Raw genomic sequence first — 15793 nt, forward strand, 5'->3', positions numbered from 1 at the left:
TGAGAAAAAAATTTGTTGTTTAAGCCACCTCGTCTGTGGTATTTTGTTATGGTAGATCAAGCAGACTAATATATGTCTGCTTCACAGCCTTACCCAGAGGAGTCAAAGAATCTCCTTTAAAAAACAAAACAAAACCCATCAATACCTAAATTATCAGGATTAGTGTGGAAGCCTATACAAAAGTCAGCTTCCTTCAATTCAATTTAGCCCAGACTCGTGAATAGGAAAGTCAGTCCAGTGTTTTCTATCTCTTCTCCACAGAGAGGAAGGAGGCAAGAGAAAAAGGAGAGAAAAGAACACGAGCTCTGTGTCCCTCCCTGCTCTGGCATTATAAAGTGGTACCTAGTCAGTGACCAACCCGGCCCCAGGCACTTAGCAAATATTTGCTGGGAAGAGCTGCCTTTAAAGCAATAATGACAAGTTCAAATGCAATCATTGGTATTTGTGTTTCAAGTACTACAGTATATCATAATTAACTATAGCAGTGTTGCAGAGCTTGCCATTTTAAGCACTTAAGGTATCCATGAAAACTGTTACAGCAGAATCCTCAAAACTAGATTAAGGTAGGAAAAAACTTGTATTGGCCCTGTAGAAAATATTTTTCACAGAAATAGTTCATAAATAGGATTTTTTATTTTTATTTATTTTTTTACCACTCAGACTGCGTTCTCCCCCTCTTACTCTCCCAAAGGAAGAGAAGAATGATCATCAATGGCAAAAGGCAGTTGCACAAGCTTCACGCTCAGGAGAGAACACTGCAACTCCTCCTCGTTGTTTCGGGTACTCTACACGAGCAGAGAAACCTCCCTAGTAACAAACTATAGAAATGATCCCTGAAAGTATAGTCTTATAAATAGGATTTCTATAATTAAAATCATGTACTAAATAAAACCTGAGACGTGTTTTGAGAGAAATTTATTTTTTAAAGTTGCACGTCCTTTAAACTTATTCAGTAAATAAACTTGACAACCTGCCATTTGCTAATACTGTGAATCAATATTTTCCCTATATACCAGAATTTTGATGTGTACAATATATAGCATTTGTTTATACTATAAGGAAAACAAATCAAAGCTAAACTACATGTGCCTTCTCGAATATACTTAAGCATGCCTTACCTAGTAAAGAAAATCGTAGCTTCTGCATCTGTTGTTTGGGGTTGAAGTGCATCTCTAACGTATTTCAAATCTTGAATACTTGTAAGTTCTGGTAACCCTGAGGGAATCATCTATGAAAAGGGAAAAAGTTTGTGAGTCAATTAAAAAAAAAAATCTGTTCCCCAACCTTCCCTAAAAGCTGTCCAGGTAATCAGAACTAAAGTAAACAAAACCATCACAGTTTTGGAGAGTTTGTGTTTTAGAAAAGTGATTCTCCTATAAATGAAAAAATTGGGGCCAATGAAGTAAACCGTTAGAAGTCACAACATCAATTTACGGAATATAAGCTGTAAAATCCAGACATTTTTTTTTTTTGACATTTTTGTCTACTAGTTTGTTTTTATACTAATTTTAGTCACCATAATTATAGTGGGTTTTTTTTTTTAGCTTTTACTTAATACACATCCAGAAAAATACAGCAGCCTTAAATGTACAGCTTAATTAATGTTCACAATCAGAACACACCCAGATGAAGACACATCTACCAGCATCTCAGATGACCCTCGGGGTCCCTTCCAGTTACTGTTACTCCTCACCCACAGGATTGCCTGTCTTGTGACTTATTTTGTTGTATTTTCTCAAAATGATAACTGGCATATTTCACATTGCAGCAATTTTTAAATATGTTGTTAATAATATATCTGACATAATAGATGATAGCAAATTTTATTCCAAAATCATAAAATATCCTTTTTCAGTTATTGAAACACAGAAGTATTAATATACAATTAATTAAATGCTTGTAAAGAACAGAGTTACCAGTGAAAGGAGGTTAAGGAAGAGGTTTGTTTGCTTTCTTATCAAGTTGTAGGCCTGACAGCAGAGGTCCACAAACAACTGGAAACGAATGGTGGGCTTCTCACCCCCATTAATGACATATGCCATATCAGAGGTCAGCACAAAAGGAGCCCGGTCCCTATTAAAAAAGAAAAGTACATACAAAGTATTATTTACAGAAAACACTGAGAGTGCTATTGCTTTTACATGGTTATTGAATTAAGCTATCTGAGCCATAGCAACTTCCAATTGGGAAATTTAGTATTAGGCCGTTTTAAAGTTGCATAATTCTTTTTTTTTTTTCTGAAGTGAGAAGTGGGGAGGCAGACAGACTCCCGCACGTGCTCAACCAGGATCCAGCCAGCATGCCCACCACGGGCGATGCTCTGCCCATCTGGGGGCATTGCTCCGTTGCAACCAGAGCCATCCTCAGCACCTGGGCCAACTCTGTTCTAATGGAACCTTGGCTGTGGGAGGGTAAGGGAGAGACAGAGAGAAAGGAGAGGGGGAAGGGCGGAGAAGCAGATGAGCGCTTCTCCTGTGTGCCCTGGATGGGAATCAAACCCAGGACTTCCACACACGGGGCCAATGCTCTACCGCTGAGCCAACAACCAGCCAGGGTTAAAGTTGCATAATTATTAAAAATTCACATTTTCAGGAGAGTCATCATCTAATCTCATCATTTACATAGAACTTACATGTGAAAAATTTCCCAAGGTGATATTTATAAATCCACACACTCAATAGAGATCAAACATAGATACAAACATAAACAGAGACAAACTTTGTACTTACTGACATTATACAAATGGGAACATTTCCAATAAGTACCACTAACTAGACAAAATAAAATACACCTATTTCAGCAAAGGTTATACAGACATACTTATTCTTGTGGTCAAGTCATCTGCTAGGGCTTTTGTCATCCCCAGTTATGTTCAAAAGGAGCTACAAGACAAAGAACAGCAAGAAAACAGGGAAGGCTTGGGACATTAATTTGTGAAATTGGAAGTGCCTCTTTTTCATCAACAATAATAACAATATTAGTACCTTTTGAAGCTACCAAACATCTGTGCATGGCCCAAAAACTTCCCAAAGTCAATGTGAAACATGTGTCCTGTGCTTCGAAGCATTATATTGTCATTGTGTCGATCACAGATGCCTAAAACATAGGTGGCGACACAGCATCCAGCACAAGAATAGATAAAATTCTCAGAAGCCTATAATAAAGATATAAAATCATTTTAAGAAAAAATTATTTTTAAAGGAGGCAAGATTATAAAGATTAATATAATTCACCACTTTTTGATAACCTGGTAACAAATCTAACCTTTTCACAACTCAATAACAAAACACCCCCTTTTTTTTTTAAGATTTTATTTATTCATTTGAGAGAAGAGACAGAGAGAGAAGGGAGACACAAAGGGGGAGGAGCAGGAAGCATCAACTCCCATTTGTGCCTTGACCAGGTAAGCCCAGGGTTTTGAACTGACGACCTCAGCTTTCCAGGTTGACACTTTATCCACTGCGTCACCACAGGTCAGGCCAAAACACCCTTCTAATAAAGGTGGTTATTGCCCATATTCTCCAGCTCTGTCCTTTAATAAGCAGAGATGGCACTAGGCCCTATGTAGACTATGTATTGCATCTGTACATTTTTTATTTATTTTTAAGTGAGAGAGTCAAAGACAGCATTTAAACTTTGTCTTTATTTATTTATCTTTAAGTGAGAGAGAGAGAGAGTCAGACACAGACAGGAAGGGAGAGGGATGAGGAGCATCAACTCACAGCAGCACCACTTTACTTTTCATTGATTGCTTTCTCATATGTCCCTTGACCCAGGGGATGCTCTAGCCGAGTCAGTCACCACTTGCTCAACCCAGTAACCTTGAGCTTCAAGCCAGTGACCATGGGGTCATGTCTATGATCTTTTTTTTCTTTCTTTTTTTCTGAAGCTGGAAACGGGGAGGCAGTCAGACAGACTACCGCATGCACCTGACCGGGATCCACCCGGCACGCCCACCATGGGGCGATGCTCTGCCCCTCTGGAGCGTCGCTCTATCGCGACCAGAGCCACTCCAGCACCTGGGGCAAAGGCCAAGGAGCCATCCCCAGCACCCGGGCCAACTTTGCTCCAATGGAGCCTCGGCTGCGGGAGGGGAAGAGACAGAGAGGAAGGAGAGGGGAAGAGGTGGGGAAGCAGATGGGCACTTCTCCTATGTGCCCTGGCCGGGAGTCGAACCCGGGACTTCTGCACGCCAGGCCGACGCTCTACCACTGAGCCAACCGGCCAGGGCATGTCTATGATCTTATACTCAAGCCGGCAACACTGCAGCTTAAGCCAGTGAGCTTGTTCAAGCCGGTGACCCCGCACCTCAAGCCAAGACCTCAGGCTTTCAAACCTGTGTCCTCAGCATCCCAGATCAAAAACTCTATCCACTACACCACCCAACGGTCAGGCTGAATATCTTTTTATTTTTTATTATACACTTTTAAAATGTTTATTTTATTGACTTTAGAGAGAGAGAGAGAGAGAGAGATAGAGAGGAACATCAATCTGTTCCTGTATGTGTCTTGACAGGCAAATCTCTGTGCTTTAGGACAACACTCTAACCAATGGAGCTATCCAGCCAGGGCTACATTTGAACATCTTTTAAGCATCATGTTTATGGAACCCTGCTTCTCACAGGTTCTGCTGTTTATAAGTGGTAACACTGACACAAAGAGTAATCTGAATATAGGCATATTTTTCTGGTTTTGTTTTTATTTTATTTTTAAATATTTTTTAGTGAGAGACAGAGAGAAGGACAGAGACAGATAGAAAGGGAAAGAGACAAGAAGCATCAATTCTTCATTGCAGCACTTTAGTTGTCCACTGATTGCTTTCTCATATGTGCCTTGACCGGGGGCTACAGCAGAGCAAGTGGCCCCTTGCTCAAGCCAGTGACCTTGGGCTCAAGCCAGTGACCTTGGGTTTCAAGCCAGCAACCTTTGGGCTCAAGCCAGTGACCATGGGGTCATGTCTATGATCCCACACTCAAGCCAGCAACCCCACGCTCAAGCTAGTGAGACTGTATTCAAGCTGGTGACCTTGGGGTTTTGAACGTGGGTCCTCAGCATCACAGGCCAATGCTCTATCCACTGCACCACTGCCTCATCAGGATTTCTAGGTTTTTGTTTTGTTTCATTTTTTTTTTTTTTTACTTTGTAGGGAGGGCATGTGTAAAGAAAGTCAGCTCAAAGATAGAACTGAAGTGGTTACCAGGGGGAGAAGGGTGGAGGGAAGGGAATAAAGAGAACAAATAAACGATGACAGAAAATGACTGGACTTTGGGTGATAGGCACACAACACAATCAACACTTCAAACACTAAAAAGAAAAAAGTCAGCATATAACTCTAAACATCCAATAATATAATTAATGTATTTTGTTGCCCATTTGGTGGCTCCTTATGTCATCTGTTAAGTTTCTCAAAGCCGGACACTTTAGTCCTGCTTGTTCTGGAGATTAAATTACAAACATCATACAGAAGGATATAGCAATATGCATACAATGAATATTTTTATCTAAAGCACATGCAATTTGGTTTATTATCATGGATAAACATTTCTTTTTTCTTCTTCTTCTTTTCCAAGTGAGAGGAGGGAAGATAGACAGATTCCCACATGCACCCCAACTGGGATCCAGCTGACAACCCTTGTCTGGGGCTGATAGTCTGCCCATCTTGGGCCATGCTCATAACAGAGCTATTTTTAGCACCTGAGGCAGAGGGATCCATGAAGCCATCCTCAGTACCCAGGGCCGATGTGCTCAAACCAATCAAGCCATGGCTGCGGGAGGAAAAGAGATAGAGATAGAGAGAGAGAGAGAGAGAGAGAGAGAGAGGAGGGAGAGGGGTAGAGAAGCAGATGGCTGCTTTTCCTATGTGCCCTGATGACCAGGAATCAAACCCGGGACATCCACACACCAGATCGATGCTCTACCACTGAACGAACCAACTAGGTTGATAAACATTTCTAAATGGAGCAGTTATATGGTTCTACATGTCCATGTGATTAATTTTATTCTAAAATCCCCTAGAAATCATTATCAACAGTGATGATATATATAGTGCCTATTGCAAATCAGGCACTATACTACTCTCTCTGTTTCTCTCCTCCCTTCACAGTACATATGTGCATACATATATATACATATGTATGTACACATTAACTCATTTAAATTCTCACAATAAACCAATGACATAGGTATGACTGTTGTTATTTTACATATGAAACTGAAACACGGAAGTTATTTGCCCAAGATCACATAATTGTTAAGTGGCAGAGCCAGGATTCAAATCTAGGCAATGTGACTCAACTACATAAAAGAGCCGAAAGCCCAAAAAGGCACTCAATGTATGTTACTTGGCCATTATTTTGTGTCAAAGAACTTACCCAGAATCATAAAAAACCAACATTCCTATAAACATTCTGCTGCATTGCTTCCCCAAACCACAAGATACAAAAAGAAAGTGTTTTTAAACATTTTAAAAGACCAACAAAATCCCTCTACTTGACTTCTTAGGTCAACAAATAGCATTTGCACATATTTATTTGTAAATGTGATACATTAATGATGTGACATAAACTAGCCAGGCAAATGATATTAAAACTAGGATCTTCTTACATTACCATTGAAAGTATTCTTGAGTGTTCCTTCAGCCAATTTAGGATCATTACAGGCCTCATGTCCTAATAAGAGACTTCCCTCTCCTCTTAAGTATGCAAAAGTACACTAAAACAAAAAATGGATGCCTCTAATAATAATAATAATAATAAAAATAAAAAAAATAATAGTAGCTATCAATTATTGAATTTACTCTATGTAATACACATTATATATATTAACTCATTTAATTCTCACAGTAACTATAGCACTGTTTTTTTAAAAATTTTATTTATTTATTTTAGAGAAGAGAGAGAGTTAGAGTGAGTGAAAGAGAGAAAGAGAGAGAGAAAGGGGGGAGGAGCAGGAAGCATTAACTCCCATATATGCCTTGACCAGGCAAGCCCAGGGTTTTGAACCGGTGACCTCAGCATTCCAGGTCAACGCTTTATCCACTGCGCCACCACAGGTCAGGCTATAGTACTGTTTTTTATAGCCATAATACACCATATTTTTCGCTCCATAAGACACACTTCCCCCCTCCCCAAAAGTGGAGGGGGAAATGTTCGTGCATATTATGGAGTGAAAAATACAGTATGTTAAAATACCATAAAAATATAATACAATAATATCTTATAGCAGATGTCACTGAGGCACAAAGAGGTTAAATAATTTGCCCAACACTGCAAACCCAGTGAGTGACTTGGGACTTGAATTCAAGCCCAGAAGTTCTGGCCTATAATCTTGCTTTTTACAACATGATGCAGCCACTCTACTCATTTCCCTAACTTTTTCCAAGAGTTTTGTGAAATACAACATTCTAGATTATAAAAATACCTCTGTTTTGCTGACCACTAAATACATGTTTGGAAAGTTTTTTTGGTAGTTTAGCATGGTTTCAATCAGATTTCTGCCATTAAATGTATTGTTTTTCTATTCTTTACTTGGAGAAAGATACCATTTCCACGATTTAAGACTAAATGGCTGACACCACAGCTGGAAAACAAAAGCACTGACGACCCTTGTAATACATTGTTAACCAGATTATTTAGAATAAAGGAATATGCTAATCACCTTTTCATATTCCTCTTCAGAGGGATTGTATTTCCTCAGCCACTCAGCAAGTGGTTTATCTTTAAAGGAGCCGGTCACACCATATTCCACTTGAATTTTCCTGAGAGTATCTGAAGCAGGAACTAGCTCCACCATGCCTTTAACAACCAAACATTAAGTTATGTGAAAATATCTTCCAAAATTAAGCCTTTAAAATTTATAGCTTTTGATCTTTGACATAAGACACCAGCTAGCATTTACCATTTTTTAAGAAATCAACTCTGGCAGCCCATGCGAGAAAATGTGAACCATTCAAATCATTTTCTATTTTTGGAAGACCCACAATATCAAAGTTAAATTTAATTATTTGAGACTCTAAAATCTGTAAAACCATGTGCTACCTAACCCCTAAATAATAACAATTTTATTTATAAAGTAGATAATATAGACCTCCTTAAAAAAATTACTTATAAGATACATGCTGTCACATAATACTTTCACAAAACCTCTTCTCTAGTCATGTATTTGAGCAAGATAAGAGTGTTTCAGGTTACATTAAGCCCTTTCAAAGGGAATACCTATGTGATATGCTTAAGCCTCAGGTAGGTGTTTTGTCTTCCTAACTTAAATGTCTATATCTGCCTAGGCAAGTCATTTTGTTTTACTTACAATTCCTTTAAAACAAGTGTCAAACAAATAAGTTATGAGACATCTAAACAACAAAATAAAATGAGGAAATCTCTTGTGCTTATGTAGAAAAATCTCAAAAATAGGTTTTTAAGACAAAATCCTGATGGAGATCTGTATCTTTTGTGTTTAAAAGAAAGACTATTATGTATGTTGGAATATACACAAAATATTCCCAAAAGGCTATGTAAGTGGTTATATTTTGGGAGTAGGGTGCCTAAGATTAAGGATGGAGGTATAGGAGGAAACTAAGATTTACTTTTCAGTTACATGTTATACAGATACTTGACTGCCATGTATTATTTGTATTATTTAAATATTAGTATTATATATTTTAAAAATCAAGGCATCAAAATAACATACAGATACAGAGACATGCTTTGGACAAAGAACTGGAAGAAACCAAGCAGGCCAAGGCCTCCTGGCCACCCCAAAAGGAAGTATGCAGGGCTAGGCTATAATCCTAGTAGTCAGATCATGTATGACAGAATAAATTCATTTGGATCTTTTATGTTGTTTTGGTTTCATCATCTGGTTTCTAGTTCACAGTGACACCCTTTTTCAGTGAGTACTTACATCTTGATTCTATGACAATGCTTAATTTTAACTGTTAATATATGTATAAATTTCTAATTTCATAACCAAAAATACATATGTACAAATTACTATGTACTAAAGAGTGGACCAAAGTGCATTAAGAAATACAAAGCGGCCCTGGCAGGTTGGCTCAGTGGTACAGCATTGGCCTGGCATGCAGGAGTCCCGGGTTCGATTCCTGGCCAGGGCACACAGGAGAAGTGCCCATCTGCTTCTCCACCCCTCCCCCTCTCCTTCCTCTCTCTGTCTCTCTCTTCCCCTCCATTAGAGCAAAGTTGGCCCAGGCGCTGAGGATGGCTCTATGGCCTCTGCCTCAGGCGCTAGAATGGCTCTGGTTGTAACAGAGCAATGCCCCAGATGGGCAGAGCACCGTCCCCTGGTGGGCATGCCAGGTGGATCCCGGTCGAGCACATACGCGAGTCTGACTGCTTCCCCATTTCCAACTTCAGAAAAAAAAAAAAAATTTTAGAAATACAAAGTACTACCATCTGTGTAATAAGATACGGTCTCAAATTGAGGGAACTGAAACTCAATTCAGTAAGGAAGATACAAAACATGCAGTAGATGTCTGGTGAGTATTAAAAACAATGGCGGAGTCTGGAGAAGGGAGGGATTACTGTAGACTGAGGTGTTTATTAAAGACTTCAGAGGATGTGGATGTGATTTCTTTAAAAAGGATACAGTGAGATAATACAAGTAAAAAGCTGAGCACAGGACAGGACACAAAGTAGTCACTCAATCATTCATTAGAAACAACATAAAAAACGAGCAATCTGATTGCCTCAAAAGTTATGTAAAATTTCATAGAAAGAAAGAGATGATATTCAACTGTGCAATAAGTGTGTGACAGAAAAACTAATGAGATGGTAGGCTATTGTTGAGGAATATCACTTAATAAAACTTCCCTCCTACAAGACATATGAAAACAACCAGCAAGAATTCTTAAATTGGCTAGATTTCCTTTTTTACAAGATCAAGTCTGTAAACCTAACCTGAATGAAAAAGTTATTAGACTCTCGTATTACCCTGATGAATAAAATGAAGAAATGTGGAATGGTTAACAGCACAATGAAATAGATGAGCAACCAAATAAAAAACAATACTCAAAGATTTTACAACTACTCAAAGGGAGATCTCTAGTGACAAGGGTTGATGCTTGGCCTGTTCTTAGTAAACATGCTTTTCAATGATTTAGCAGAAGCTACAGAATATACATTCTTCAAAACTGTCATGACACAAGCAAAGAGGTTCAATGACAAATAACAAAACTCAGATTTTAAAAAAAGCTCAAAAGACTGAAAAGTAATATATCAAATATTATGTGAGTGTTAAAAGAGTGAAGGACCTGTCTGGCCTGTGGTGGCGCAGTGGATAGAGCATCAGACTGGGAAGAGGAAGACCCAGGTTCGAGACCCCAAGGTCGCCAATATGAGCACAGGCTCATCTGGTTTGAGCAAGGCTCACCAGCTTGAGCCCAAGGTCGCTGGCTCGAGCAAGGGTTTACTTGGTCTGCTGTAGTCTCCCAGTTAAGGCACATATGAGAAAACAATCAATGAAGAACTAAGGTGCCACAATGAAGAATCGATGCTTCTCATCTCTCTCCCTTCCCGTCTGTCTGTCCCTAATCTGTCCCTCTGTCAGACTCTGTAAAAAAAAAAAAAAAAGGCCTTGACCTTGAATGCTGAGGTCGCCAGTTCGAAACCCTGGGTTTGCCTGGATGGGACACATATGGGAGTTGATGCTTCCTGCTCTTCCCCCCTCTTTCACTCTCTTCCTCTCTCTCTCTCTCTCCTCTCTCTCTAAAAATGAATAAATGAATGAATAAATAAAAAGAGTAAAGGTCCTCTTGGGTCTAAGAATCAAAATGTACAAGTACAGAATGACTATGGTTTAGCAGGAACTAGTATGATGGTTTTATTAATGAACAAGCTCCATATATCACACTTTGCCCACCTTTCTGCATTCTACAAAATCTAGGTTTCATTCTTATTGACTATGAATCAATCACCTGGACCTTATACAATAAAAATAATCAGGTGATAAGGTAATTTAAAGTCTGTATGACAAATTGTCAAACAATTTGGAACTCAAGATCACAGAGGTCATCAAGAAAAAGGATTAGACTTAATGACATGATATGCTATTAATAGAACTGGAACTAAAGGTTAGAAGAAACCAGGAGTCAGTTCCTATTCACCTGAATACAAGAAATAACCCTACAGCCATGAGAGTTATCCAGGACATAATGGACTACCTTGACATACAGTGAATTCCCTTCAGTTAACACATTTAAGCATAAATTGAATGGCAAATATTAGAAGGATGACTAGATAAGGTTTTCAGTTGGCTTCCTAGTCTACGATTAGAATCTGTAAAACACTTCTTTTTTCTTTATTTTTATTTTTTTGTGACAGAGACAGAGAGAGTCAGATAGGGGGAGACAGACAGGAAGGGAGAGAGATGAGAAGTATCAATTCTTCCTTGCAGCTCCTTAGTTGTTCATTGATTGCTTTCTCATATGTGCCTTTACTGGGGGGCTACAGCAAACCGAGTGACCCCTTGCTCAAACCAGAGGAGCCCATACTCAAACTGGTGACCTTGGGGTCTCGAACCTGGGTCCTCCTCATCCCAGTCTGATGTCCTATCCACTGCGCCACTGCCTGGTCAGGCTGTAAAACACTTCTCATTTTCATTAACCACAGGTGATCTTTCTCTCACTTTTATTTTTTATCTTTTTTTTTTATTCATTTTAGAGAGGAGAGGGAGAGAGAAGGGGGGGAGGAGCTGGAAGCATCAACTCCCATATGTGCCTTGACCAGGCACGCCCAGGGTTTCGAACCGGCGACCTCAGCATTTCCAGGTCGATGCTTTATCCACTGTGCCACCACAGGTCAGGCAATTTTCTACTTTTTTTTTTTAACTTTCTCTCCTTCAAAACCCATGCATTTTGCCTTTGAGACCCCAAGGTTGCCAGCTCGAGCAAGGTATCACTTGGTCTGCTGTAGCTCCCTGGTCAAGGCACATATGTGAAACTAAGGTGCCACAATGAAGAATTGATGCTTCTCATCTCTCTTCCTTCCTGTGTGTCTATCCCTATCTGTCCCTCTCTCTGGCTCTCTCTGTCTCTGTCCAAAAAATAAATAAATAAATAAAAACAAAATAAAATAAAATAAAAGCACTACATGTTATTAGCATTCTGTAGATGGTAGGTAGGTAACAAACTTTTCTTGAATAAGAATACAGTGGTCCCTCGTCTATCGTGGGGGTTAGGTTCTAGACCCCCCGCCCCAGTGATAAGTGAAAATCCACGAAATAGCAACCTTATATTTATTTTATTATATATATATATATATTTAAGGCTTTATAAACCCTCTCCACATTCTTATAAACCTTTTCCACACTGTTATTAACCTTTCCCACACTTATTTTGCCTATTTTACCACAAAAATTAGTTAAAATAATAAATATATAAAAATACCTATATACTGCAAAATCCCATGATATAGCAAAAAATCTGTGATACAAAATTAGATATATACAATTTTAAAATCCACGACACAGTGAGACCGTGAAAATTGAACCACAATATAATGAGGGACAACTGTAATAAAAATGGTTGTGATTTACTCAGCATCTAATATGTATCAGATGCTAGTGTGTTTTGCATTCATTATCTCACTTAATTATCAATGTCTCTATGAGTGTATAGTACTATTATTATTCACACTTAACATGCAGAAAGGAAGAAACATTCAATAAATAAGATGAAAAGTCTGTTAGTAAAAAAAAAAAAGTTGGCAGTAATGAAATCAAAGGTAGTTTAATTTAGAGATGGCCTTAATTTTAAGTCAAAAGCTAAAGATCATAAAGTCCTTGTTGGGTCAACTAATGGAAACCTCTGGTTACTACAAATCACTTATTAGTGGCTACTCATTGAGTTACTTAATCAGAGCAAATGAATCAATAAAGCAACACTAAATTAAAATGAGAAATAACTGAGATCACAGTGTATCAGCATCAGTATCTTTTTCACAGAGAAAAAGAAAAATAGAAAAAATAAAAGACACCAAGACACAGCTAACAAGTTTACCTCGATCTCTGCCAGTTGAGAGACATCTGAAAATCACCATCCTCAGATCTAGTCCTTCTTTAAGCCAGATTTTGTCCATAATCTTTATCATCTGTAAAGCTAACATATCCTGCCGAAGATCTTCACCAACCTTAAAAATCAAGAAAATAAAACTTGTACCTTTGCAAAACACTTAATAGAATTATATACCATAAAGGGGAAAGGGGAGAATACAGAAAAGAGTGATGAATGAGATGAACAGAACTGCCTTTTAATTTTTCTGCAGCATTCTAGAGATAGTTACTTAATCTCTTCATGTCTATTTCCTGAACTATGCACTTTGAAAGCTTAGGTTCTATGATTTGTAAATTATATTCAATTTTTAAAAATGGTAACATGGGAGATCTTTGCGATGATCAAAACAGTCCATATCTTTTTTTTTTTTAAAACAGTCCATATCTTAACTATCAATACCAACATCCTGATTGTGATATTGCACAATAGCTTTTGCAAGATGTCACGATTAGAGGAAACTTGGTGAAGGATACAAAGGATCTCTGTATAATTTCTTACAACAAACTATGAATCTACAGTTACCTCAAAATAAAGTTAACTTAAATAAAAAAGTTAACTCTCCCGAAGTAAATTAATTCTAACTGGAATCACATTGAGTTTTCATTTACTTTTTTAAATTGGGTAAAATAACTTAAAAAGAAACACAAAATTCGTAATGAGGCCCTAGCTGGTTGGTTCAGCGGTAGAGTGTCAGCCCGGTGTGTGAAAGTCCCGGGTTCACTTCCTGGCCAGGACACACAGGAGAAGCACCCATCTGCTTCTCCACCCTTCTCCCTCTCCTTTCTCTCTATTTCTCTCATCCCATCCCACAGCCAAGGCTCCGCTGGAGCAAAATTGGCCCAGGCACTGAGGTAGCTCCATGGCCTCCACCTCAAGTCCTAGAATGGCTCTAATTACAGGTGAGCAACGCCTCAGAGGAGCCGAGCATCGCCCCCTGGTGGGCATGCCAGGTGGATCCCGGGCAGGTGCATGTGGGAGTCTCTCTGTTTGATCCCCCCACCCCCACATCTCACTTTGGAAAAATACAAAAAACAAAACAAAACAAAACAAAACATATAATGATGACTACATTTTTGAGATTGTCCAAGAAAATTATGAAAAAAAAATGATAGGAAGGGATTTAACTTAACAAATATTAAAACTTAATGTATAAGATTTCAGTATTCAAACAGATGGTACTGTTTCAGGAAAGACAAAAATATATTACTAAAATAAGACAGTCCAAAATCAGATCTGAATATAGGAAAAGTTGCTATATATATCAAAAGACGTTCAAGAAAAGCTATCATCATGAACCTTCACTAATCAAACTTACTGAACTAAAGCTCTCTGTTATTTGTTCAAAATATACTAATTATGATCACAATGACTAAAAAATTGACTGATAATAGATTCCTACCCTACTCTTGCTGCTTCCCACAGGCAAATTATATGTTTCCCAAACGAGCACCACTGCTCATGGTTGTGCAGGTTTGCACTGCACAACTCTAGCGGGTGCCATTCACATGGGTCTGTGCGAAAGGCACTGCCTGGGGCTATGATGTGCTCAACCAGTATGCAGCAGCTCTAGCCCAGTTTCATGTATTACCAGATCTGTTTGGCAACAGTTTATATGAGTGATAACCTTTCACATAATCATTCAATTTAATTAAATATTAAATAAAGTAGTTTTAAAATTTTGGAGAAAGAATTTGAGAAACGAATTTTTAAATTACCATTTAAAAACAGAATAACCTTATTTTGCTCACCTTAAACATGACATTAATCTCTTCCCCCACTGGATCAGCATTCACCATTGTGACCTTTAGGGGCACAGCATTAGAACTGAAGAAGGAACATGACTACAAATACAACAAGGTAAGTATTAGAAAGATAACACTGAAATAAAAATGGATTTAAGCTGTACCCTGGACTTTAAAAATCACAAACTCTAAAGGATAGATTAACTGGTTGCTGAACTCATGGGAGATAAAATCCACTATTTGTATTACTAATTAGCCCAGTTCACATAGAAGTATTCAAATTTTAATGATTACTCAACACTATCAATGCACCACTGGTCAGGCCCAGCTACCTTGTGATAACTAAAAAGTGTTATTTATAACCCCGGAAGTTTACCTGGCTATTCAACAGGAAGGAGAAAAACATGCCTGTTAGTAGGTAGTTTTACCACTAAAATGATAACATATGCCTCTATGTTATCATAGCTATTATGCCACAATAAAAAATAATTTGTAGTGCCTTTACAGTTTTTATTTCAGAAATGGTGATTAATGGCAATGAACTGAGATAAATATGGATCTTATACCACAGACATCCACAAATACCTATAACCAACCTATGCAGATTTGATCATTTTCTTTACACATAACTGCCTATTTCCCTTCTTCCTATACATTATCGTCAAATGTAATATGAAGTTGTAAGTATTTTGTATCACCTTAATATTTAATTCTTTTGCCACAAGACTTGGTTTGAGAGGGAGACGGCACTTATTTCTTAGAAAAAATGACTGTACTCGTTCCATACTCCTTTGGAGGACAACCTAGGAAAAGAGATTGATACTCTAAGTACATAATGAAAATGAATACCTATTTCTAAAACAAAATTATGATGCTGACCCAATTCTTAAAATGCCTAATTATAGGGGAAGGAAGTGGGAGGGGAGAAAAGACCCACTTCTGTGCCAGGCTCAGCACCTGGTGGAGGTGCCCCCCTATCCCATCGCAGT

At 38.3% G+C, this 15793-nt stretch overlaps 1 protein-coding gene and 1 pseudogene across 4 annotated transcripts in view; both read right to left on the minus strand.

Annotated features, from left to right (window-relative positions):
• PIK3C2A (phosphatidylinositol-4-phosphate 3-kinase catalytic subunit type 2 alpha) overlaps positions 1-15793 on the minus strand; it is a 128474-nt gene that overhangs the window by 16640 nt on the left and 96041 nt on the right. For all 4 annotated transcript variants that reach the window (XM_066251044.1, XM_066251047.1, XM_066251045.1 and 1 more), the window contains 7 exons: positions 15503-15607; positions 14811-14903; positions 13009-13138; positions 7656-7792; positions 2985-3154; positions 1917-2073; positions 1119-1228 (listed from right to left, as the gene is read on the minus strand). In XM_066251044.1, coding sequence (XP_066107141.1) covers positions 1119-1228; positions 1917-2073; positions 2985-3154; positions 7656-7792; positions 13009-13138; positions 14811-14903; positions 15503-15607 — 902 coding nt within the window. The remainder of the gene's footprint in view (positions 1-1118; positions 1229-1916; positions 2074-2984; positions 3155-7655; positions 7793-13008; positions 13139-14810; positions 14904-15502; positions 15608-15793) is intronic.
• Positions 652-849, minus strand: LOC136321502 (small nucleolar RNA U3; annotated as a pseudogene).

The sequence above is a fragment of the Saccopteryx bilineata genome, chromosome 1, assembly GCF_036850765.1.
Source record: "Saccopteryx bilineata isolate mSacBil1 chromosome 1, mSacBil1_pri_phased_curated, whole genome shotgun sequence".
Classification (NCBI taxonomy): Eukaryota; Metazoa; Chordata; class Mammalia; order Chiroptera; family Emballonuridae; genus Saccopteryx; species Saccopteryx bilineata.